This window comes from Lethenteron reissneri, chromosome 64 (genome assembly GCF_015708825.2).
Source record: "Lethenteron reissneri isolate LAM-NWPU_2019-01 chromosome 64, ASM1570882v1, whole genome shotgun sequence".
Taxonomy (NCBI): domain Eukaryota; kingdom Metazoa; phylum Chordata; class Hyperoartia; order Petromyzontiformes; family Petromyzontidae; genus Lethenteron; species Lethenteron reissneri.
The window spans coordinates 2,135,910-2,163,908 of record NC_083842.1 but is presented as its reverse complement, the minus strand read 5'-3'; the positions used below and the strand labels follow the sequence as shown (position 1 = coordinate 2,163,908).

Sequence of the window (27,999 nt, the reverse complement as noted above, 5' to 3'; positions counted from 1 at the left end):
ACAAGGAACAACAGCTTACCTCCCTGGCAATGGTGGTGATAAAGGCTGGAGGCCGTGCTGTGGCGATGAGGGACAGGGCATGCCGTGCTGATCTGCAAGTGTCTGCAGCTGCTGTCAGTGGAAATCCACTCATTGCGCTGGTGGCAAACGAGAAAACACAACGACATACATTAATTAATAACAATAATCATAACTCTAAAATAGTGTTTATATCAGCTTATGCCATAGACTAGTGGTTCCCAACATTTTGCTTGCCACGTACCAGATCTATTGGGTACCCCTCCCACCATACACAATACTGCGAATAATGCAATAATTGATTAACACATTAGAATTACAATTTACATGCAATTAACATCTACGAAATGTAGTTAACAATAGAATATTTCACTAGATATTTACAGATTCATATTTCAACAAATTACTGCGGTTTCATCAGTCACTTGCATTCACCAGAAAGCAGTGAGATGTGGAAGAAAATAAATCTTGTGACAGTATTGAGAAATTACTTTGTGCATTTGCAAAATAAATCTAAAGGAAAAGAGCCCTAGCAGAACGCCAAAGCGTCCCAAGTATATGGGTTCACCAAATTACAGATATAGTGAGCCAAGAATGTGTGTCACGCGCGTGACGTCACTCCACATGGGGCACCCCCCTCATGAATAATGAGGATGACGTCACTCCACATGCCACACCCCTCCCCAATAACCATTAGCGGGTGACGTCACTCCACATGAGGCACCCCCCTCATTAATAATGAGAGGATGACGTCACTCCACATGCCGCACCCCTCCCCAATAACCATGAGGTGGTGACGTCACTCCACATGCCACACCCCTCCCCAATAACCATTAGCGGGTGACGTCACTCCACATGGGGCAACACCCACCCCCTTCATTAATAATGAGTTGAACAATTTTTCTATTAAATATTTTAGATTTACTGCAATATACACCCGTCCTTGGACAGGCAAACAAGCTTGTTCCATATAAGGGATTTAATAGGGAGCTGGAGAATTTAGAATGCAGATACAGCAACACTGCCTCGGGACCCAAAGTGACAGTGTCCTGCGACCACCACCATTACGTGGAACAGTCTCTTGCATGTCCCCTGGGGTTATGTGCGAACCACCGGCTGAGAACCACTGCCACAGAGCACCACTAAGTAAACTTACAAATGAAAAACGTAACACCCACAACTGGGGAAATAACCAAAAATTACTTACTTGCCAAGATGCTTGTCACTATCTGCACTAAGTTCCAGCAGACCTAGAAGAACAGCTGACACATCCATGTATGGCTCCCACACAGTAAAGCCACGGCCGATCAGGTCGATAGCTGCACGTCTGATAGGCGTGTGTGCAGACAGCTTCATGTTCGCTGGCTTCAGTAGATGAGTCAACGCCTTACCTACAAGAACATAACCAGGCACAATGAGGTGAATCGTTTGGTTGTAACATTCAATGTAAATATGAGAATAGGTTTTCCCCTTTTTTTCTGGCAACAAAACAGGTGTTAAGGATGTTACAACACCAAACTGAATCATGTCTGCATTAACCACAATACTTGTGGTCAGAATGCAAACAAAAACACTCAGATAATATATGCATTGTCTTTGAAACTGATTGGTCGACACCAGAGACAGCTTTCTTTTGAGCCTCGTCTCAAAACGGTGTTAGACCAGAGGACGCCAGAAGGCGTCCAACCCAAACTCTTTGGACTCAAGCAACACGTAATTTTCTTGAAAAGAAATGCTTTTGTAACTGAATATTTAATGCTTTGTTTAACTTCATTTAGCATATATTCGCAAATAATTTTCTAGCAAATTTAAGGCATTTACAAAGTTCCACCTTGTATTTTTTTTGCACTTCAGCTAAAAATGTATTGCTGTAGTTTTCACACCAGATGATGATTGCTTGTGTTGCAATCAAAACGTCGTGAGAATTTTATTGTTTTATTTTTATTATTTCCCTTCTATGTGACTTTACCAAAAGAACCAAGAATATTCCACCTTGTATGTATGTATAACTACTTTCACACCATACGTAGCCAACCATGCTAATCAGATTTGGGGGAGGACAACAACTAAATATGAAAAAGCAGTTCTAAAGAAATTAGTTTTCAATCAAAACTTTAAAGTCCATAGCACCAGTGGCTTCCTAATATCAGAAGAGCATTCCAGATGGCCACAAAAGCACATCTGAAAGCGCGCGGTGCAGTGACCATCTTTGTTTGATGGCTAGCCAAAAGTCGATACAGATTCTACGTGTGTATCATCATTTGAAGGAATCGTCACAAAAATCTGCGATGCACTCTATTAGGTTCCTTCAAATATTAGCCTTGAGTATATGGCTATTCACAATACATACAGTAAAAACATTGTACTTGAGGGTTAAGTGACTGTAGTGCTTAAAATGTTGTGATTGTATTATTAGATCACTGCTAATAATGTAATGATAAGTCAAAGAAAAACATACTATAGTGCAGGTTAAGCTTCCTGCCATCTTCAACTAGTATTTACTATTTGAGTAGACATTTAATTATGTGTAATGCAAATACACATTTATAAAATGAGCCAAGCAAGGTTTAAATACACAACTCCTCTCATCTGCAGCCTCATTACCCACATCCACGGCAGCTGTAGGGTCCATGAAGACATTGTGACTCAATTTCTTCATATTATCTGCTACTTTACCCATAATGCACAGTGAATCAGCTTCCTATTAATCACGATATTTCCCCGGATAAGAGTCGCCGCACAGCAAATAACAAATAATTACCCAATATGTTTTACCCTGTGGGTTACAAGAGTTATATCATTAATAAACCTACATTTTGCTGAAGCCTCTATAGGCAACATTAACCACTCATCCTTTCAGCAACTAATCTAGGAGCATGTAACTACGACATACATGTATGACGAGCGAGGGAGTTGTTTGTTCCTGACGTGGTAGGCCCAAAGCCTTCAGGAACTTGGCTGCTGGACCTTGGCCGTGAATCTTTGCCTGGTTGAAGCTTGGCAGGCTCGATTTCAGCTCCAAATTCTGCTCCAATCACACCCAGCAATACAATTGCAGTTGCCTGTTTTCTCCGCTCCTCGTATGATGCTGGTGCTTTTCGCAATTGAGAATTTGCATTTGAAGGGAAACCTGTTTAAAGACACAAATATGCAAACAAAATTACTTGCAGGAGATGTGACATTTTGATAGCATGGATAAAATTACCCATGTGACATGTTCTTGTTAAAAAAAAAAATCTACATAAGTGGATAATATCATTGTGCGTATATCCTCCTCGAACGCTCGACCAATCCCGATGACCGAGTTTCATTTGCAAGCTAATGAAGTGAAGTTCACGTAGACTACATTAAAATGTTTTACCTTTGACTTAATGAATTCAGATAATTAGGTATATTGGTCCCAGATCTGCTTATCGAGTATATTTATCATAGCAGGAGGCATGGCAAAACCGCGAGTGTAATTAATCAAATCATATAAGAGACGGGCGTAACCCAGAGTATGATTATCACCTGCAAATGCACGCACCCACGTGCAGTGTAATGTCATCCTGTAACGAAGTCAGCATCACTTTGCCTTTCACACCGCAACTGTCAAAGACTGCAACATCTTCGCCTCGAGAACCTACTTTTAAACATTATTTAGCTAAATGTGGATGTGTTTTTATTCTTGTTATAACACAATAATTATTGCATTATTGTGCAATTGCAGTCAAAATAATTTGAAAGTTTAAATTTAATTAACCATCAGTGGTTGAATAAACTCCCTGTAAGTATTTTATTAACATTTATTCTCACAGGGCTCCCCACTAGTACAGTACAAGACAAAGGGCCTGAACATTTGTATTGGTGGATAGCAAAAATATTAAGGGGGGGTTTCACATCCATTACGGGTGGTAGATCAAGAAGAGATTTGTGTTGATGGATTTTGTAGAGATTGGGGTCTGTGGCTCGTGTTTTTATTTGTGCGAGGGGATCAATAGGGTTTTAGGTCGCTGGATCATGTAAGGAATGGGGTCGATGGATAAGAGAGACATGGGGTTAATGGATAAAAAATAAATTGGAATTGAGAGATCATATAGGGATTGAAGTTTATAATTTGTTTATGTGACATACAATACAGGTACATTAAAACAAATACAAATATACATACACTACGGTAAAGATCCAGTTTGAATGAGTTAAATGATGACGTCACCCTGCTGCTGTTCTGTTTAAGACCGGGAGCAAGTGAGGGCTTCACCATTCTGGAGAATTGTCCGATGAGGCTGGATGTAATTAATAGCGAAACGTTGTACTCAAAAACTGTAAAAATCGTGGATTCACTCTTCAACACACTGGTGGGCTAAAGTAGTGAACTATTTGTCTTTTATACTTTTTGTTCTTTCGGTAAAGTCACGTAGGTAAAAAAAAATGAAAACAACTAAATTAAATCACGACGATTCGGAAGCAACACAAGCCTCCTTCTTCAGGTGGAACCGCCACAGCAAAATTACTGTAGTGAATAAATAAAAACATTTTTTTTTTCATTTTAATTTATTTTAGTTTTTACCTAAGTGACTTTACCAAAAAAACCAAAAAATATGGATCCTTGTAGTCACGAAAACTTCAAATCTAGAATTATTTGTCTTTTGTCAACGTGACATTTTTTTGCTGATTGGCCGTGTCGGGTGGTGGAGGGTTACGACACATTTATAAATAACGCGATCTCACCCAAAAACGTTTATTATGAATAATATTGGTCGCGAAAGCCTCACGTGATAAACTACAATAAAGTTGCTCGCAAAAATGATGTTTATGCTCTTCTATTTAATGTGTGCAGCAATGGCGAAATGAAGATGAAGCAGGTTTTCACCTCGCAACTTTGTACAAACGGTTGCCGACTTTGTGATGTGCATGACGGCTAGGAGTTGTTTAATGATAAAAAATAAAATAATCTGTCCGGTGTAATTAACACTCCTAAGTTATTTTTCTTATATTTTCCTATTTTGTGTTATTTACTTCTCATATTTGTTGCAATCGTGTTGTGCAACTTCCCGTTTAACATAACTTCATTTTTTCTGTTTTGCGGCACTTTTGTGGATTACCGAGCCATTTAAAACTTAACTCCTGCCTATGTTTATCATAATTAATACAGCGAATAATAAGAGGCCTGACCTCAGCCCTCCTATCTCGCCTGGACGGTCTGGCCTGGGGGATAAAGTAGGGGATCTAAGCAAGGCCTATGAACAAAACTACATTTTAAGCAAGTTCAAATAATTCAATGTAATGACAATAGGCAAGTATACTTTATAAAAATTAATCTTGTCATCTGATTGATAATTACCGAATGACCCCATCGGCCAATCAGTGCATTTTTTTACATAAACAACAAAACTAATTCTAGATTTGAAGCTTTCGTGACTGCAAGGATTCATATTCTTAGGTTTTTTCGGTAAAGTCACGTAGGTAAAAAATTAAAATTAATAAAAGTAAAATAAAATAAAAATCACGACGTTTCGGAGGCAACACAAGCTTCCGTCTTCAGGTGGAACCGTCACAGCCCGACAGCTGTATCAAGTAATGTATCAATGTATCAAGTAATACAGCTGTCGGGCTGTGACGGTTCCACCTGAAGACGGAAGCTTGTGTTGCCTCCGAAACGTCGTGATTTTTATTTTATTTTACTTTTATTAATTTTAATTTTTTACCTACGTGACTTTACCGAAAAAACCTAAGAATAACAAAACTAATTTCAATCAGAATTTAAACAAAGTTGTGTCTTGCATGTGTTAAAAAGAACCATGTGGACAGTGACAATGTTTTATGGAAAATTACAGCATTGCAAATACACCCCAGCATCAATTGTCAGCTTGCAATGTTGCAAGCTTACCTGCAGATACTTCTTCATCACCGAGGTCGGGCTCTTCCTCGATCCCCTTGAGATCCATTCCTAGAGGCTCAGGACTATTCAATGCACTTGGGGCAACTTCTCCCGTTTGTCCTGCTGTGAAATAACAAAACGTGGGAAGGAAGTTGAGATGCAGTCGAGCGAGAAGACGATGTTTTCCCGATTGTATAATCATACTTACGCGAGTGAAGGTTCTCGGCATACTGCGGAAGGTGTGGCGCCCACGTGTCGATTGCCTCCTTCCTCCCTTCGTGGCCAATACGACGAAGCTCTGCCAATAAGAGTGCCTGGGCTGCCTCGCGAACCTGCACAAAACCCAGAGACGTTAGATACATTTAAGCTACGGTTTCTACAACAATAAGGATTTGAACAATGACACAGTAAAAAATTAACCCGTAAAAACAAAGTTTTTCACTATAAATCCTTTATATGCGTGGCGGCTAGAGTCCTCTCGTCCTCTGGCTTGAGATGGCTGCCACCTATGGGTCAGATGATTGTCTGCCACCATTAAGCAATTGGTAAATAAATATTTATTTATTTCCCCCTAAACAGTGTAACATTTGGGAAATTGTTTTTCACGAAAATTAATTGTCACGCACAACGAGTCTGTGTGCAAAATGTCAGCTCGATTGGATCACGGGAAGTGGGTTAAAAAAACGACCGAAAGATTTGCACGGTCGTAAGCAAGCAAGCAAGCACGCAAGCACGCAAGCAAGTGAACTAAATATAAAGGTAAAAAAATATACATTTGGCATACGTACAAAAAAATCTACATACATACTACAAAGGGCAAATAAATTGAAAACCTTATAAAATGTAAAAATTGACCGATATTTTTTTAAACACAAAAGCAGGAGCAAAATCAATTAGGCTACTTTATACGAATACATTAAGGACGTATTAATGAATGAAGCATTTACACCGTAAACAACAAAAATTTGATAGTTCAAGTAATGCATTTGCGTACCTACTAGTCATATTTCTCAAGTGACTTAAACACTTTTTGTTGGTAAAAAATTATTGCAGAATGTTAAATGTTGCATTTATACATTCCCATAAGAAATGATGTATAACAATACGAATGCAGTAAATTTCACATTTCAGAAGAAATATTAATCCAAACAAAACATAACTCTTTTAATAAATTACAAATCTGACCATTACACCACTTTGTAAAGTGATATATAGCAAGTCCTCGCTTAATGCGGGTGTTGTATTTCTGAAAATTGCTACGGAAAGTGAATTCGTAAGAAGCGGGAGTCATTTTCTCATAGGGAATAATGATAAAGTTGGGGGTGACGTTCCAGCCCATAATTTTCTTGTTTTTATTTCACAGTACAGTACACTTGTTAATTTAAAATGTGTAGTGTTTATATAGCATTTCTGAAAATATGTTGTGTGTGACAGCAAGAGACAGGCAAGTGAAAATGATAAGCGCGTGAGATGACGCTACGCACACAAAAGATGCTGGAACAAAGACTGAGCAAAATGAAGGCACGCCTCGCATCACAGCGCGCATCAGTGAAGTACCAGCTCCCAGCATCACTGAAAAATGCTTCCAGCATCCATGCCACTCAGAAAAGTAGTCCCGCCACGCACTAAACTCACGTTATAGCGGGCACAGTGCGAGTTATGCGGAAAAACATTCCATAAAAGAAAACTGCGTTAATGCGAAAATGTGGAGTGTGAATGCGCGTTAAACGGGAATTTACTTTACTTATAAAGTGTTCAGCTAATCATGACATAAAATGACAGTGTCACCTACATTATAAGATATTGGTGGCATCTATATGCCATGGGGGCATGAAAGCAGTAATGGGGAGGCCTGAGGTGACATTAAGGAGGATAAAAATCAGGAACTTCAGCATGGAGTCACTATAGCCAAGAGGAGAGGGCACAGGCAGTTTAGCACTTTCACAAGTATGTGTAAATGATAGTAACTTGTTACTGCTAAAATTAAGTTTGGTGGCTTCTACTAATCTACAGAACATTTTTTACAGGTGTTAAACTCTCTCGTTCAACCACCCCCAATATGGTATTCAATTTATATTTTGATGCACCCATACTGGACATCCGTGAACAGCTTAATCGCTCAATGGATTCCTCCAATCTAAATGAAAAATTTCGATTCTGATAATGTACAGCTGCAATTAACAATGACATTTTATTGTTGCCATGTTACTTATGCAGAGGAGTAGTGAGTGACGTCGCGGGGAGTGACGTCGTTAGGCAGCCCTTGGGGTGACGGTGACGTCATGTCCCAAGGTGCTACTCAAGGGGAAGCCCGTGACGTAAGCGGGGTCGTCGTGGGAGCCGGGAACGAGAGGGGGTGAAGGTTGGAACCCGGGGTAGGATATCCTCACAGGAGGCTAAGGGTGGCTACTTCACCCGACCGGCCGAAGTTGGTTGAGCCCTCGGCCGGTGCAGGCAGGAGAGCCCAGAGAGCCGGGGTAGTAGGATCCCCAGTACCCTGTGTCCCCTGGGGAGTTATAGGCTAGGGTGTTAGGTGTTAGGCGTAAGCCTGTAACCCAGTTAGGCGGAAGGCCCTAATAAACTTGGCGTGAGCTCATACAACTTACCTGCCTCTGCGTCGTAAGATACACCGCAACACTTACAACAATATTGTAGTCAAAGTGGCGCCATTAAAAAAGCTGCAACAATACATGGCTCTATAGCAAACATTGTTCAAAACAATGTTCACATTTACTTTGTATCAAGATTCTGTAAGTGCTCTGTGGAATTAATTGTAACCGTCACAATTCATAATATTGTAGAGAGAATTTCTCATCCGTTGTTTCAAGCTCATTGTCTAAAGCAGTCGCTTACCTCCAAACAACGATCTTGCCACCTATTCACCAGCATTTCAAGCATCGGTGGCCTGAAACTCCCAGGCCCCAGTAGTTCTGGCAACATTACACAGTGCAGGGCTGCCAGTTGACTCCACCCTAGAGTCACGCACCATCATCAAAATGCATTTGTATCTGACCAAATCACACAAGGCATTACACGTGTGTCGATTGTCCTCAAACATGTTGATACCGTCACTTACAGTAAAATAAATCTGTGCCCCTTTATACAAATAAGTATTGGACTAAACGGTATAATTTACACATTACCATGATGGGGATACGTCTCTACAGCAAACCGAAGTGATATTAATTCACGGCTCCAGTGGAATGGTCGTCTAAATCTCAATATAATCCACCAAAAACAAGGATGTAGGACTATCCTCCAATATGCTGATAACTGATCTGAGTGAACACATTGAATACTTATAGTAAGACGTTACAAAAAGCCTGATACATCACTACTCTTATCCATGCCAATGTGAGGGTGCTATCTGTGTACCCTATTTAAAATAACCTTAAAAATAATAATCGCCAGCCATGCTCTATCCACTATTAGATTAAGGCCTTAAAACGCCACCACCACCTTATGATCCTGGAATGTAATAATCTACTTGGCAATTGCACACAAACCTATTACTCAATCACCTCAATGGACATCCTATCAGACACGTTCATTAATCTTGAACATCAGCCATCAATTCCTTCGAGCGTGTCCTACCAAAGCCCATGAACTTTTCATTACAGTTTAATTATGTCATTATGCTCAACTAGATGTTCTCTCTCAATGTCATCACCAGCATGCATCTCTCCAAAACGTATTTGAACATATTTTAGCTTATGTTCCATCTTCTGTTTCCAATGCATGTCATAGTAGGTATCACCTTGATTGTTCCTTTTTGTTTAGACATATTGAAATGTATCTTTCAAAAATAATTTACATTTTTATCTCGGTTCAGTTACAATAAACTGCCCTAAGTACATAATCACTGTTGCCAATTTACGGTGGGGCAGAAGGGTCACTAAGAAGGGCTTAGGTTCGATTCCACAACTGGGACACCTTTCTGCGTGGCATTTGTATATTTCTCGCTCTGTTCTACACAACATCAACGTCTGCAATGTCAAGTGCGGTTCAGAATGAGCAAAATGACCCACAAATTACTTGCACAGAAATCAATCATCACCCTCTACTGGCAAGAATAATTGTTCCACACAGGGACAGCTGCCAACAGGGGGTATCTGTGCTCCGAGAGATTCCGTTACATGATAAAGCACAATACACATGCCAGTTTATTCGTTAATAAAGTACAGTGCAAACAATTATACAAAAAAAGGTGCAGAAGCCAAAGAGCGCATGCAAACACAATACCTTCTTTGACTGGCACGGAGCTATGCACTGCCAAGCCACAGTTTGAAGCCTCAGAAAGATCAGCTTGCAAAGATGCAGGAAGAAAGGTATTTAGCAGACAAAATATAGCACATGATTTAGAGAGCAAATGTTAGCAGGTTTTCACATTTACTATCGATCTGGTAGACTATTTACTTAAGCAGTAATGACCAAATTCAGGGATGTGTAAGGAAGGCCAAATCAATCCCAATATATTAGCTTTTATTACAACTCTCTCACTAAACTGCACCTACTGATGTGTACCCATCCTTTCTTCCCTTCACCCTCTCCCCATACTTAATGTCATCATCACCAACACACTCAACACTGACATTAATTTATAAAAGATTTTAAAAAATAGGGCTTGGGCAAATAACGACTTCGTCTTGTAGAATATCATGTAAGCTCAAGGCTTGTAATTTGTCTAAAGGCTTGTAATTCCCCTACCCTTCTCGCAAAAATTATGGCGACTAGCAATGATATTTGTAGGTTCCGCTAAAGAGAAGAAACAGCATGCAGAGTCAATCCAGAATGAAGGGAAGATGCCAAGTGTGATCACAAAGGTTCTGGGTTATACATGAAATAACCTTCCATTCCATATGTCAACATTCAAAAGTGCCTTTGAGGATATTGGCCTACCGGCATTCCAGACCTGCTACCAATAGTATAGAGATGGGGAACTTACCAGAAAATAATCTGGTAAAAAGTTTGCACATTTAAACAAATGTTGCTGGTTAATATAAGTGTAGAGGGCCAATAGGCCAACTATAATCTGAGCAGTGTTAGCTATGTATGCCTGTAATCCAGCACCATGGGAATTGAGGTGCAATTCCCTGGCTGGCCGTGACGCAAAGTGCAGGCTTGTATGGGATGGAATGTTGCCACCCCATGCATGCATGGGGTTTCTGCAGGTGCTCCTGTTTCCTCCCACATGTATAAGCACTTATTCATTGGCTGATGTTATCTCAATATATTGAGGACTGCAGAACTTGGGCAATTGTTGGTGCCCGCTGTCCGCCTGGCCGCCTTCCCATTTCTCTGTGGTTCCTCAACGAATGCGAGACGCAATTTGCACGAACGACGATGTAATATAAAACTAAACATTATTATCTTGTATGTATTTCTATGTGAAAATACATCAGTGAAGGAGATTATTTGATTTATGCTTCTCCAAGCTCACCAACAGTACTTTTTCCATAAAATGTGAACACTGCATATACCGGTCATTATGTGAAACCCTTTCATTTGTAGAACTGTGATATAACTTTTATGTTTACAAATTTAATTTAAAAGCTGCTTCAGAAAGTAAATAAAACGTTTAAAAAAAGGAATATATAATCAACGGAATAAATAATTGCAGACAACTAGTACTTGTATAACATAATACAGCAAGATACAAGTGGAACAAAAACACATTTTGTACAAATGCGCGAGTCGTATGTGAACTGCGGATTCGAGCGTCCACACCGAAAAAGCACATATTTACGCATTGATGTACCTAGAATAAAACTACTTGGTCATAGGTAAGCGTGTATAAGAATGTAGAGGTGCAGCCCTGCAACTGTTTGCTAAAGCAACCTGCTCATCGACTGTGCTGAATCCATTTGTACTGCCGCTGGCAGACAGACGGAGGAGGAATTGAGAAACTTTCCACATTGTTTGAACTTCCGCACTGGAAAATGCAATCTATCCAGATTGCAAATACGGTCCGATAGCCATTAGGCGACAGTCGCTCCTTCAGCATGTGTATCCACATAAAAATATAATTTCATCTGTAAAACTCAAAACTAAATTTATACGGGAGCAGCCTAAGCTTAGGTATAAACAGATCATAAACAGACATTTTCTATCCACTGCTGACTGTCATTCTCCCTCCTGGTCTTAAAATGAGAGAAACCATCACAATCTTGCACAAACTGATCTCGCAGCCTCTGAAATTGTCATCCTCTGAGGCACGTTTCTTTCTCTGTTTGGTGTCAATTACCAGTATTGGCCATCATCCTCTAGCCCAGGGGTGGGGAATGCCTAGCCCGCGGGCCGTATGAGGCCCGCAAAATCATTTGGTATGGCCCTGCCAAGGCAACCGCAGGCGGGACTCGAAATTCAATAAATCTAGGAGCAAACCTGGACAAGCAGTTGCGAGTAGCAACATCATCAATACCAGCTAACATCACATGCCTCGCCAAAGAGAAGCAGTTCCAGCCATCGCATTAGGGGTGAGTTAATTAAATGTTTGACCAAATACAACAGGCTAATTTTAAGTTGATAATTTTGTATGGCCCGCGAACAATGTTACAAATATCCAAATGGCTCCTGGCAGAAAGAAGGTTCCCCACCCGTGCTCTAGCCGAACATCCTTGTTCAGGACGCTCACTTAGCTTTCATGAGTCAATAATGAGATGCTTCTGACCCATGCCCCCTCCACTCGGTGCCATTCTAAGCATGAGTTCTCCATACAGCAAACTGCACAATTGTGGTAGTGTGCTATTTGTCAATGTCAATACTTCTGACAATAATCGAAAGATGTATTTAAAGGCCACGGGAATTTTTGCAAGTTAATACCTTGTTTAATTTGTCCTTGGATGACTGGGTTGATAGCAGGACTGTCATCCTTGGTCTTCACCCCATCATGGCTTCCCTGTCTGTGAGGCCTAGAAGGAAACTAACTATTAAAAATGTGGAAACATTACAAAAGCACACATTCATGTTCATTTGATTCGCTAGTAAATCAACTTAAATATGGCTCTCACGGTATAATAATTTCAAGGTATAATGCGCCACACAGTACGAGCTCACTTTCGAAGAGAAAGAACGACCCAGAAGTGCGAGGAAAAGACAGTCACGTGGCGAGCCAGCACCAAATTTCAAAACTTAATGAGTTACGCGGAGAAAACCCAAACAAGGGGGCGACATTCCATCCGATACATATAGAAAATATGGGGTCCACATTTTCTCTACCGCCATCTCCTGGCGAGTAAGGATATGGCAACTCTTGACGTCGACGGGAAGGGAGTTTCACAATATTTGTGTGACCCAACAACCCTCGCCTCCACAGTGCTGGGTTGCAGGCAATGGCGGAGCCAGGATTTTCAGGTAGGGGGGGGTGGGCAACCCCTCCAGCAAATTTTTGGAGTTGTTAGTAAGTAAGGACTTGTCCCTTGCTTTTTATTCGACGCGTGTGCGGCGATGACGCAGCCATCGATCGAGGGTCGAATTCGAACCGCGTGTGATCGGCATCGCGCTCGCTGAAGGTGAATGCCTTCAGGGAAGTCGTGTCCTGTAGACGCAACTGCGCACAATTCTGTGAGTCGCTTATAACCGCTTTGCCGTTACTTATTGCCAATTATGGACTCAGACTATTGTCCTATCATCTAATAGAGTCCCTGGCATGTAATCTGCTACACAGTGGCAGTGGGGGTCGCAAAATGCCGACTTATTACTAATAAACCCCAATGATCCGATCGAAATTAGGGATTTCGATTGGATCATTGGGGGGGGGGGGCACGTAGATGGATGGTCGGGTTACTAGTATATACATACAAAATAAATCTATTTTAAATCATAACATGACCCGAAATTGTAACAATTCTCCTCAACTGAGTTTCTGTTGTTATGGATTTTGTTGTCATTACATTTTTTTAAAGGAATCGTAAGAATTGGGTTACATTATGGAAAACACATCTCTAGTATGCCATTTATTTCATCTATACTGTACAATTGTTGAATAATAAGTATAACCCGTAAAAACAAAGTTTTTCACTATAAATCCTTTATGCGACAATCCCCCCATCACTTGCACAGCAGACAAACGTTTCACTCCATCTCCACAGTGGGCTCATTCTCTCCTTTGACTGCCATTCAGTCATTATTCTCACCAACAAGCTATCATCCCTCCTTGTGATATGCCCTGCCTAAGCTTGTCTTCGATGATTAAAAACTTTCTTTATTAGACACATTGCTATGATGCTTTTCCCTATCGAGTTCAGTTTCTCTTCTGCATATAATTTTAACTATTTCATCGTGTTCCACCTTGGTAGCGGGCCCTAAGTATGCACATTCTAATTCCAGTGTGTCCCTCCGACATATATCTCTCGTTGAGTGAACTTGTTGTACGTGATTTAGATTTGAGTTCTCACATGTTTCAACAAAATACATTTGAAACTAATCTAGATTTGAAGTTTTCGTGACTAAAGGGATCCATACTCTTTGGTTCTTTCGGTAAAGTCACGTAGGTAATAAAATAAAAAATAAATCAAATCACGACGTTTTGATTGCAACACAAGCAATCATCATCAGGTGGGAAAACCACAGCAACATTTTATATTTTACCACGGCAACTCTCTCTCCCACTTCAGCAAAAACATTTCTTGCTGTGGTTTTCCCACCTGATGATGATTGCTTGTGTTGCAATCGAAACGCCGTGATTTAATTGATTTATTTTATACCTACGTGACTTTACCGAAAGAACCAGAATACATTTGAAACTAAACATGTTTTTCTCATATTCATCTTGAGTCGAGCATTGCGACTATCATCATTAAGTTATTCGAGTGTATCCAGTAGCTCATGGCCATTGGATGCTATCACGGCCGTGTTGTCAGCAAATCTCATACCATTTTCCGAATATAAATCTTCATGTCGCCATGAATAACATTGACAAAAGTGTTACCGAGGCCTACTCCCCTTCGAATATGTATTTATTAAATATCTACCTGCTGCCCTTGCGTTTTGATACCTAATCTGCTACCAATTGTCGTACGTTCCCTTATTGCATGAGTAGCAAATTAATGCAATATTTGATTCAAATTAGATGAATGCATTAAATATCTATTTAAAATATACCATTGCTATTTTACTCACTTGTGAAGCAGCTTCTTGCTGGTACTGTCTTTGAATGTGGCATTGGTCATGCTCATGAGGGTGTTGGACAGTGAGATGATGGAGAGCAGATGCTGTGTGGTTACAGCTTTTGAAACACCAAGGGTGCTATTCAAGGTCTTCTCCTGCTCAATGTCTGAGGGCAAAACACAATAACATGTAATCTTTAATCTCCCGACAGCTTATTTCACACTCGTATTATATTTCACGGGATGTAAATTGTAGAGAAATTAGATAGATCGTTTATTGTCATTGTCACCAGTACAACGAAATTTAAAATGCTCACCAGTCAGGGCATCATTCATAAATTTAAATTAAATAAAACAAGAAAATAAAAATTAAATTAAATGAAAGATAATCCATTTATACTATATATAAAAACAGCCCAAGTATACCCACATACCCACATAAGGTTACATTTTGTCATTGCACATCTCTATTTCACAATCAATTGTAAACACTATTACTTAATAATTAATTAGCATTATTGAGTGTGGTGATCGCTGTAGGATGAATTAATAATTAATAATTAATATACCCAGGGGTCGATTTACACATGGAATAGACGTTTAACAAACATCGGCTAGTCGTGTGCAAGACTACACGGATGAAGAAATAGGATCGAATCGGAATCTACTTATTGTCCAGGTATGATGTTGGGGAGGTAAAATTCAGTGACAGGTGGGTGGATAATTTGTCACAGGAACTTTTAAGAATCGCAAGTGTGAAAGGAATTTCATGCAAACATGGCGTGCAGGCTCGTAGGTAGCAGGTCGATGGAACTCTACGGCAGGTGAATGACATGCAGAGGGGCTAGGCCCGAGATTAATAAAGGAAAGTGGCGAGGCCATGCATAACCGCACAAAACGTAAACGATGCTTGGGGATACTACTACTGATTCAAGAGCCGAATGGCTCACAGGGCTATACCAAATAAATGAAAAAAATTAATGAAAAAAACTACTGCAGAACAACACGAGAGGATGAAAGCTAGATGGAGAGAGGAGAAAAAAATAAAGTAATGGCTTTGACTCCGGATTGAAATAAAGAACCATAACGCCTTAACAAAATAGAAAAGAAACATTTGTTTTCATAGTCAACAAAACCGAGTTAACCATTATCCTAAATATAGCATCAACATATCACTTGTATTTAATCTACATGAAGTGCAAATCAATGATCCTTATAACCATGGTCTGATCCAATTATCACGAGTGCAATAATTTAATTCTAATAGTTTGATGGATCGTTAGATGCAGAGTGGTATGCCCTGTGGAGGGTAGACCTTCGACGTCACGTGCAAACTTTGCAAAAGCTGTGAGATTTAATCAAAAGGAGTGGTGGGTGAGGTGTGGTGACATCAACTGCAATGACCGCGATCACCTCTTGGCATTGAGCACAAGTTATTATATTTACAACATACAAAATATACTTACTTTCACTCACATTAAGATGCTATGGAACCGATAAGATATTGGAAGGACTTATCAAACGTACAAAAACTGTCATTTGTCATAACAACAACACAATGATTAGAGAATTAAATTTAATTTTACACACTTGAAGCATGGTGACGCCTCCATCCAGGTAGCATGAGAGACATGTGCCCACCACGTGAAACCAGTCCAAATGAGACAGGGCAGTGAGGTTTCAGCAAGCCAAGCCTGGAGAGACAGATCTCATCAAGTGCTTGATCGAGTCCCCAAGTGTGCAGACAGGACATGAACAGCTTCGCTGTTTCCATGGTCAGATTTGCGCCTTGTAGAGTGAGAGGCTTGGAGTGGTGAGACCGACGTTCCACATTTCCATCGTGACTTTGGTCTTGCTCGTCCTCATCGTCATCATCATCCAACAGATGCTCTGGAGGATAAAGTACGGAGGATAAAGTACGGTGAATAACTGTCCTCAGCAAGCATCAAAATACAATAAGGATTGATATCATAGTTTATCAATGTCTGTGTCTAAACCACACAAGCTAAAAATGTAACACATACATGTTTCAGGAGCATTCTAATTATTATTCCAGATTAAGGGGAGTTTAGCTGTAACGTCCGCAACAGTGCTTAATCCTTAGCATCCGAATGGAGATTAAATATCTCTAGATGGACGACCAGATGGACGACCTCAATTTGTGGATACAGGAAACCCGTGAATATCGGCAGGTTTGTCTTTTGCGATTTTGAACTATTGTAGCTACCACGGTGGTTAGTTTTGGCCTGTCGTGGTTATAGTGTACCCGGAAGAACTGCATCATTGACTGACACCGTGGTGCTGGCGAGGGACGCAAGGCTGTCAGTGGCACCTCAATCGCTGCCATGCAAGCATCTCGTGGACAAAGACAAAGATCCCCAGCGTAGCCTTAACCAACTGTTGGGGCAAGTGCTACTAGCGTGCACCTATGAAGGCCGGCATGACACACACGAGGAGGTGGGTGGGGCCAGCATCATGCCCGGCCGTCTTTGTCTCCCCAGTGATGATGTTTACACATCATACCAGGTACTCATGTGAGGCCGAGTCGACCGAGGGGAGGGCCCAGGAACGATTCAGATAATCGTCACCGGTGTTGGGCGTGAGCAGGAATTGAACTCGAGTCACCGAGTTCATAGCGTGACCACTCCCCACAAACACACACACCTACTTTGGATCATAAGCACAGGATTAATACTATTTATTGTCTTGGAATATTTCTTGTATAAGGTTTTTGCGTGTTTATGTTTGGCTGCCTTGTACCTAACTCCATTATTTATGCAAGGCTGAAGTATTGTATTGCGCGGTTTTGACTTTCGTGGCACTTTCAAACAACGTAACCCCCGCGATATGCATGGGTCTCCCGTATATCTTTTCCGGTACTGAAAATGTATTTTTGGCACCACGTTTAAAAAGTCGCCGATAACCCGCTGGTAATTAGAGCGTCATTTCCACGTGTCTCCCATTCATGCATTTTTTGTCAGTGAATAAGAAGTCATTCCACAAAGCAGGAGGGTAAATCTTCTTGGTTCTTTCGGTAAAGTCACGTAGAATGGAAAGAACCAAGAAGATGAATCCCTGCAGTCACGAAAGCTTTAAATCGAAATTCAGGAGGGTAAAATTAAGGAAAATCGCAGATATTATAAATTTTCACACACCCTGCAACTCAAAAATGTTGCAGATGATAGACACTTCTTGTATCATACTAATTTAATTGCATGAGGTGAAAGTGAGAGACATTTCCCTACTAAACATGGAGATACTGTCCTTAACTATCACAACTGACTAGAATTCCATTTTGATTAGGGTGACAAAAACCCAGTCACTGAGACTTTTAAGTAAGGCTGTAAATTAAACAGTTTCTTCCATCACCAGATGGGCTTCTACAGCCGTCTGGAATGTTCTTGCATCCAGGATTAGGAAGCCATTGGAGCTATGTACTTTGAAATCTATAGCAGTTGACTCATTTCTTTGAAAATGCTTTTGTGTTCAATTCCTTGTCCTTCCCCTGCACCTCCGCTTAGCACTATTGGCTACATACGGTGCGAAAGTTCAAATTACATGCATACAGTAAGTCCCCGAGATGCAGAAGATCCGAGTTACGGATATCCAACTTTACGGAAATCATGTAAAAAAATTCAACGTGCGGAAATGTTTGCGTTAGTTGCGCAAGCACAAATAGCGCAGCGTGGTGAGGTTGCAGATGAATACCGCAGAGCGAGCTGGTATTCAATGATATTCTTATCCAAAGTGTACCCATTCATCTGACCTATCATGGAATGGTTGTTACTAATTTGGCTGCTCTGTAAAACTGGGTTCCCTCTGCATGGATTCACTTTGCATGGCCTTTTCCCAGAATGCATCGTCTGTACAGAGCGAGGGGGGGGGGGGTTAGGTGTACAAAGGTGTTATAGTGTAAAAAAGAATACTTAATATTCCTAAATGAAGTAAACACATATTTAGGCATGGTATTTTGCCACACAAACCAAGATAAACTACGTAGTTACCTTTGATATTTTCCTTGATAGTATCTTTGACCTGCTGAAATATGTCGCCGGCCTTCTTCCCAGCAAGAAAAGAGGATGTTGCCAAACCTCCACGGTCCAAGAAACTGGACGGCCTACGTAGGGTGTCTGGAGAAATAAGCGCAGGTACTGGGCGTGATGCCTCTTCTGTCAGCAACTGTACAACCAAAGCCTCCACGTCAAAAAATAGCACGTGGATGTCCGGATCTCCCAAACTCATGCGAAGGGCCTGAACTAGCAGTGCCGTGTTGGAGTGTTTCGGGAGCGCATCCTGCAACAAAACAGAAAGATAACACGTCAAGTTAAAAGGTGAATGATTTTTACTTGAATCCTAAAAAGGTAGACAACATTTACCATCAACTATCCGAGTGTGCAGACAAATTAAACCTTACTCCTGAAACATGTCCAAATATGGCAAAACCCTAAAATCCTTTGGACTAGATTTATAAATGGATAATAAGATGATGGTATTCACAGATGATAAAATGTAATTATCATTAACAGCCATGGTGAACCACCGCTGAATAAAATCCTCCCCAAGCTACTGCCGTATCTCACAATAATGCAATAATCTAAAACTGAACAACAAACTAATCTATTTTTTATTTTACCAAGTAAAGCCCACTGAGCTATACAGTTCTTTTTCAGAAGCGATCTGGCCACAAACAATAGCTCTATGAATTGGCTTATCACATGGAAATTGAGCGCAGCCAAAGACTCTAAACGCATGTTTCTAAGTGTGGAGGGAAAAACCAGAGGACCTGGAGAAAATCCCACGTGACCAGGGGGAGAACAAGCAAACTTCAAATACGCAGTTATCAATCAGGGTCGGGATCAAACCCACGACCTCCTGCACACCAGGTGAAGGAGTTAACATCTTGCCACTGCAGTGCCCACAAATAACCGATTTCAACGCTCCATTTCCTTGTTCTCTCAGATGCGTAAAATGTATTATCCGTCACTTTGCCATGATTTTTAACCATCATCAAGCTTCCCAGGCCCACTTTTGTTTACAGTTTGAATGATGCCATTAACCATTTGTGCCTATTTCTGTCCCGGTGTAATTCCGATCAACTAATTTCTCCACGTTTCTCTGTGCACTTTTTTCATGAATGACCATGCTACTGGACCATGTCATAGCAGGCAGTATTCACTCATTAAATTTAACCATCGTTAAACGAGAATGTAATAAGTCAATAACTTGTGAATCCAACTTGAATTCAATCGTCAAATAATTAGGCACTCATTCGTTGTTTTTTCGTGAAAGGCAAATGTGTTTTGTCTAGTTTAAACTCACAAATGAGTATGCCAAACGCATGTTAAAGAGATGTCAACATGTTTTACGTTAAATACCTTGTCATTGACATCGGATGCAAGCAGGTTGGTGGCCAGGCTGTGAAGCTTGTGGTGAGCTGCGTGTTTGAGAGCGGCCAAGCTGCGTCGCGCCATGGCCTGCTTCAGGTTTACTGCTGGGTGGCTCGCACTCTCCAAGGCTGCTGGAACAGCTTCATCACAGCCTTGCAATATCTGCACTGCACTGATGCCCATTACACACCGATCCAATGCTCCTGGTACACAAAGGATATATAAAGGCACCTTTTTATTAGAATCTAAAGGCTTCTTGGAGATTTAAAAACAAAGAAAATCTTAGCCTAGCATTGTTGTTCCAACAGCTATACAACACCCGGTAGTCAATATTAATTCAACGTGCTTGTCAGAAACCCAAATATAATATCCCAGGACCATTTAAAAGGCCATCCTTGTCACTTCGCCCAGTATATTAAACCTCCAACTGCACATCAGCCAATCGCTCTGCCTTTTCTCTCTGATGTGAAGGAATGGCCAACTCGATACTCTACTAGCCTTTTGCCCGTCCAAGGGCGGGTGTATTGCAGTAAATCTGAAACTTGCAAGCGAAAAGCAAACCACGACGTGGTATATTCATTGCATACAATCGTGTGCAATTTGTAAGGCCGCGGTGACACAGACCTATGTCATTTAAAGGTTATAATCCCTTGTTCATCATGACGTCCTTTTTACTTCTATGTCTCAACAGCGTTACGGAGATTGTGTAGTGAGGGTTGTAAGTTGACGCTGAGGAGAGGGGAGGAGGCGCCTCGCCCCCCCCCCCATGTGGAGTGACGTCACCCACTAATTAATATTAACGGAGGGGGGGTGTCAATTTGGAGGATGTCACCTGTTCATGATTATTAATGAGGGGGGCTGGTTGACGTGGAGTGACGTCATGCATGTTACACACTGACATTCCATGGGTAAATATAGTAGTTAATTATAAGATGATGCTATTAAAACATGCCGTGGGTTTTATTGTGTGTTTATACATTTGATATATTGTAAATGTTTCCAATACATTGTAAAATAACTCAACATTTCCAATATTTAGGATAATAACTCAAGTCTGTGGTTGGTGTTGAGGAGATCATCGAACATCATGTGGTTGTGTAGGCCCGTAGGGCATATAGTGCATTTAAACCGACGTGTTCGGAAAACGCACTCACAAATGTAGTTGCTCAACTTCAAGGACAGTGCTCATTATCAGAGTTATGTTTTTTGTTTGCATTATGACTGCAGGTATTGTGGTCTATGCAAACATGACTCCTTGTAAAAAGGTGTCAGTTTTGTTGCCAGATAGAAGGGTAAAAAACCAATTATCATATTTTTACTGGCAAATGAGGTTCCCATGGGGTAGTTGCTCATTATCGCACTTAAGTTATGAAACAGTTGCGAGGTCTCACCATTCTCCATTTGCCACACATAGACGGACCCATCTGAGCAGCCGACCACCAGGTAGTCGTCAAGGGGACGCCACTTGACGGTATGCACAGGGAAGAGGTGGCGTGACGCCAACATGATGCAGCGTCTTTCCTTGAGGCTCAACAAGGCCACCGAGTGGTCACTTGCCACTGAACACACGCAGTGCTGCACACGCGTCTGTCTCATCAGGAACACAAGGACAACAACGGGAATTAACACACACGGTGGTATTATTTTGTACATCTGAAACACTGTAAAGGTATAGCTCCATATCCTTGGTTCTTTCAATAAAGTCACGTAGAAGGGAAACAATAAAATAATAAAAATATAAAACAATAAAATAATAAAAATATAAAACTATTAAATTCTCACGACGTTTCGAGTGCAACACAAGCAATCATCATCAGGTGTGAAAAACACAGCAAGGAAATTTGAAAAAAGTGGCGTTTTTTTCTAAACGTTAGCACCACGGACAGCGATTTTGGCAGTTGTTCAAATGGACGAGTCCATAACGTTAAGAAAAAAAGCGACTTTTTTCAAATTTTCTTGCTCTGTTTTTCACACCTGATGATGATTGCCTGTGTTGCAGTCGAAACGTCGTGATCATTTTATTGTTTTATATATTCATTATTTTATTGTTTCCCTTCTACGTGACTTTACCGAAAGAACCAAGAATATGAATCCCTGCAGTCACGAAAGCTTTAAATCAAAAGTATAGCTCCAGTCCATGACCCCTCTGTGAATCACACTCGTTGAACAAATTGCTTTTTGTGTTTAGTTTGTCGTCTTTCTCCCACATGTCCGAATAACATCGTAAGCTGTGTACGGTGCAAAACAAGTTCAACATACATACATAATACTTATTTTTCAGTTATGGAATGGTTAGCTTAGTCGTATAGGAAAATTGTTTAAATAAACTTTATTACACAAAATAATATGCTTATGGTGTTCCAACAAGTATACATCACAAACCAAAAATAAAACTTCGTGGGAGGACGAGTGCTTTGTACAGACTCATTACTTAAAATCAAGCATGTCGATGATGACCAAAATGTACATTCTTACACAATATTTAATTACCATTGTATATTCTATAAACTTTGAAGTGTATATTTAAAATATATAATGCATTATCATGGTGATATATTAACAAAGACACAATAAAAAAAACAAATGGTTATTTTGTCCCATTATCAAAATAATATCAAACACCATGGCTCATGCAGCTGATAAAAAAACTGTATGGATTTTGGTGAAAAAGTACACGATTAGTGTTTTAAGTGTCGTGAACTTACACTGCATCCTTCTGGAGGAACAAGCAGCTGTAGGATCTCGCCACCGTGGATGCAGAAGGTGTGCAACATTTCTCCAGAGATGATATCCCAAAGGATCACAGAGAAGTCCACACCCCCAGAGAGCAGCCAACGTTGGTCGTAGCGAGGGGACAGCTGATATGGGTAAAGCAGGCTGCTCACTTTGCCTTCGTGTCCACGGAGTGTACGGTGGGGTGGCCAGCCTAATCTCGCGTGACACGATGGGTAAATCACATATTTACAGGGCATGAAACAAAGTAACCAGACTTTCTCTCTGCGCAGTTTTACATATTCACAACACAGATCACAAAAAAACCTGGACTAACGAGTCTAAATAGAGTTATGCTTTTGCTATATTACAATAAGCCAGCTGTTATAAAGTGGCAAAAAATGACAAGTCGGTGTGTCAACATATTGCTCATGACATATGTAGAATTATACCACTGAAATTTCAACTATAATGATAAAAACCTTAAAAATACAACCCAAAATATTAAAAACTCTCACATGGGTACAGCAGTCCCCGAGATACAAACGTCCGACTTACGATCATCCAAACTCATGAACGTCCATAAGACATCATTTTTAACCATCCGACTTGCAAACGTTCGGTCGTAGTTACAAACTGAACCGCGGAACTATTTTGTTTGGCGAAGCGATGCTCCATGAGATTGTAATGAGTCCCAGCATCGCGCCCCTTCTGACAAGCAAGCCAGCATCAGGACTCGAGGTAAGTGATAATAAAAATGATTTTTGGTTTTCATATTGCTTTATTTTATGTTTGATTTACTATAAAGTATCTATTACAGTATTATATGCAAATGTACAATATTTTTTCTGATTTATTGAGTTTAACAATTGCTTCCCTTATTTGTTGAACCATAACCCATATTATTACACTGACCGTATGCACTGTACAATTAAATATTGAGTTCCGAGATATGAACAAATGAACTTAAGAACAGGTCTCAGGAACGCAACCAGTTTGTAAGTCGAGGACTGCCTGTACCTGGCTGTGTATCCCAGGCTGTTGCTTAAAATCAGTCAGATCTTATAAAAACAATGTCACTTCTAAGACAGTTGCCATAACAATGATCATACTGGTATGTAACTGATAAACAGTCCACTACATACAGAGAGTCCCCGAGTTACGACGGTCCGACTTACGATATTTCGATATTACGATGGCGATAGCGATACGACAAAATTGTAAAACATTTTAAATTTCGCGCGGCAGGCAAACGGTTTGAATGGCTGCCTCTTTATGTGTAGAGGATGTGGTTACCTCTGCGTGATGCATGTTCGCCGTGCAGCAGCTGTACAGCTGCAGTCTGCGTTGCAGGTACAATGATAATACTCCCGTCTTCACGGCCACACACGAGCTGTCCACTGGCAGGAATGTAAATGCTGGACATCACCAGCAGAGGTTTGCTGCATCCTGGAACCACACTCAACTGATCTATGACACCTGCTGGACGAGGCACGGCCACTTCAAAGTGAGACTTCAAACTCACCCGTCTGGTCATGTCCAAATCTGGAAGAAAAAAAAGTAAAAAATAAATGTTATTAATACATTTTATTTCCTCTAGATTTGAAGTTTTCGTGACTGCAGGGATCCATACTCTTTGGTTCTTTCGGTAAAGTCACGTAGGTATAAAATAAAATAAATTAAAATTATATCACGACGTTTCGGGCGCAACACAAGCGTCCGTCATCAGGTGGGACAACCACAACCTCGTATTATGGGAGTGCTTCTACCCACTTCAGCAATTGTTTCTTGCTGTGGTTGTCCCACCTGATGACGGATGCTTGTGTTACGCCCGAAACGTCGTGATTTATTTTTAATTTATTTTGTTTTATAACTACGTGACTTTACCGAAAGAACCAAAGAGTATAATTCTATTTCCTATTATGCCATATATATATTACGTAATATATTAATATGTTTGTCTTTGCAAGCACATATCACATATAGAGGAGCAATGTGTTATTCGTGAGCACCCATTAAGTACAGCAGGACAGAAGTGTTTATAGAAGTGGTGGGGCCAGCATTATGGACAAGGTGAGGCCGATGCTGCAATACATGTTGGAGGTGTGTAGCCAGCTGTACAATAGCTGAGCACGGTGTGGGATTGACTGTGCTAAAGTTGCTGGATCTGGCGGACATACCAAAGCAATGGCGAGGTGCAATGGAATTCATGGCCGTAGCCTGGATGGCTTCTTGACATTGACAGACTGTATGTGTGTATGACAGGGGTGTCCACTGCACTCTCGTTATGCCACTTACAAAAGGGATTGATAATGTGTGCGCGGTTAATCCACTCTACAAACTCCGTACTTTATATGCTCACTCTCTGCAACCATGTGATTCTGTTTCTGAGACAAATTCCATTAATTTGACGCCTACCTTGGGATGCATCAGCACTTGTGAAGCACCCTCGTGATATGCCTACTCCGTGAAGTTCAATGGCAATCCAGATGCCTCATGAAGGATGTCATATTTTCCTACCATGGCGATATCTGCACTAGACTTGCATTTTACCTTGGATAGATATATACTGGACTGGAATCTGCTCTTAACCAGATTGCAATTAATCTCCCACTGTGTGCTTCCATTTGGAGAGTGTAAAATCCATTTTCATGAAAGTTTATGAAGAAATGCATTGGTCATGCTTTTGGTGGATTCTAATTGTTGCACATATATTTTTATTTTTAAAACACGTTTGTGAGGCTTCTGGAAGAAGAACAACATTCATGGATATCAAGGCTTATTATGCAAGATGCTGAAACACTGACCACTTTGATGTTGCGTTTGTTCTGCCGGTATGCGCCAAACTGTCAACTGGCCCATAGAGTCGCCTTGCACAAGTAGCCGTGACGACGACGACGACGGCTTTCCATGGAAATACTTCATGACTGGCAGGCAGATTAATGGCTGATCACAAATATACAAGTGTAAAAAAAAGCATCAATAAACAGGTGTCCATAAATGAAGGTATATGCTGCTTTCCATTCATTACATTCATATCCCCCAAAATACATCATTAGAAAACTATTTACAAATGGTACGTTACACATTGTTACGCATAAATGTACGTGCAATTAATTTAAGAACAATAATATGAAATATTCTCAGAGAAAGCAAGTGTTATTACAAAGGATTACATTTAAAGTGTAGGACTAACTCATTTTAGTATTTAAAGAAAAAATAAATACCTAGAAAAATCCCACACAACTTAAACCTGTACAGATCATTTAGAAACCTGTGGCTATCCATTTTAACTCTGATCTCCAATTGATTGGATAATTCAGAAGAGGAGTCGGGGCAGGTGATGTCCTCACCAGGGTTAAAAGCTTCTTAGCTCAATGGGCCCGACCACAGGTAAAATAAAAATAAACAAAACACATTTGAATATTAAACAAATAATTAATTGGATAGGAGGACTTTTCTTCTATTTAAAGCTTTCGTGACTGCAGGGATTCATATTCTTGGTTATTTCGCTAAAGTCACGTAGAAGGGAAATTTGATTGTAAAAATTTTATTATTTGATTATTTCCATTCTACGTGACTTTAGCAAAAGAAACAAGAATATGGATAGGAGGAATTAAATAAAAACATAAATGGAGATTGGCTTAAACAATTCAGATTTGCTGATGATAGTCATTATAGGAACCAATTGATTGCAAAGTCCTGTTAAAGATCACATCATTAGCTCTTACAGCCAAAGAAACGATGAGAAAATGCAAACGGTCCTCTCTTTTACGACAAATTGCATCCCTGAAAACCCCATCGTGAATCAGATCGTCGTAAATAAGACAATTATTGTTACATGCCACATTAGGACTACTGTCCACAGCATAATGATTGATTTCAGGATCACCGTCAGATAAAAATATATATTCTAAAGAGGTTATTGGCAGTGTGCAAATGGCAGCGTGTAACTGTATATACAACAAGACCAATGTTAATTCTAGATTTGAAGTTTTCGTGACTGCAAGGATTCATACTCTTTGGTTTTTTCGGTAAAGTCACGTAGATGAAAATAAATAAATAACTAAATTAAATCACGACGTTTCGGAGGCCAACACAAGCTTCCGTCTTCAGGTGGAAGCATTACAGCCAAATTCACTGTAATAAGTGGAAGTGCAATGATAACCTGTTCATCCGGAGGGCAGGTGATCCGATAAAGCCGCTTGGGGGGTGAACTGTCGATGACCTTCCCAACGTCACTGCGGAAGTGTTTACTATCCGGAAGGCAACTGCAAAAACACGAAGCGTTGTCATTTGAAAAGTACTGTTGACACCACGGCACACCGTATTACACATTCAATAAGGCCAAATGAAAATGCAAACAAGCAGATGAACACAAACAGTTCAGTCAGCTATGTCAAGTAATGAGGCACAGATAAAGTTAAACATGAATGTGCAGCATACATAAGGCCTTGGAAAATGCAACTTACACTCAACGCTCTTAGACGTATATTTCTATATCTCAAGCCAAAGTATAATTATTCATAAAACCATATTGCCCTAAAAACTAACGCTAAATGATCCTGTGAACTTAATGCCACACTACCTAATAAAATACATTTGACTTGCAATATGAGATGAAAACTGAGAAACGATCAGAAATTCTAATGAACATTACAAAAGCAGAGGTGCTCACTTTAAACATTGCCTAGTATTTATAATATTGATGAAAAAAGATTGATGAATATTTACACAACGTTCAGCAGAGCAGCTAACCATGTTGAATAATAACGTAGGGATATCTTCACATTTTTCCTAAAAGTAACAAGATATTTTACTTATCATTGAATTCATTACTGGTACTAATAATGTGAGCCTCTTTAACGGAGGTATACGACTGTAACAATATACCCATGGGTATGTGTAGAAAAGT

At 40.3% G+C, this 27,999-nt stretch overlaps 1 protein-coding gene across 1 annotated transcript in view; it reads right to left on the bottom strand.

The window, feature by feature from the left end:
- LOC133358986 (WD repeat-containing protein 7-like) overlaps positions 1-27,999 on the bottom strand; it is a 53,631-nt gene that overhangs the window by 13,947 nt on the left and 11,685 nt on the right. Inside the window, exons 7-23 of the mRNA XM_061577365.1 lie at positions 27,253-27,355; positions 25,892-26,030; positions 24,381-24,629; positions 23,078-23,298; positions 21,764-21,959; positions 20,361-20,575; positions 18,990-19,278; positions 16,576-16,875; positions 14,999-15,152; positions 12,701-12,789; positions 10,121-10,183; positions 8,732-8,850; positions 6,087-6,210; positions 5,888-6,001; positions 2,912-3,148; positions 1,226-1,409; positions 20-137 (exon numbers count right to left, since the gene is read on the bottom strand). Coding sequence (XP_061433349.1) covers positions 20-137; positions 1,226-1,409; positions 2,912-3,148; positions 5,888-6,001; positions 6,087-6,210; positions 8,732-8,850; positions 10,121-10,183; positions 12,701-12,789; positions 14,999-15,152; positions 16,576-16,875; positions 18,990-19,278; positions 20,361-20,575; positions 21,764-21,959; positions 23,078-23,298; positions 24,381-24,629; positions 25,892-26,030; positions 27,253-27,355 — 2,914 coding nt within the window. The remainder of the gene's footprint in view (positions 1-19; positions 138-1,225; positions 1,410-2,911; positions 3,149-5,887; positions 6,002-6,086; positions 6,211-8,731; positions 8,851-10,120; positions 10,184-12,700; positions 12,790-14,998; positions 15,153-16,575; positions 16,876-18,989; positions 19,279-20,360; positions 20,576-21,763; positions 21,960-23,077; positions 23,299-24,380; positions 24,630-25,891; positions 26,031-27,252; positions 27,356-27,999) is intronic.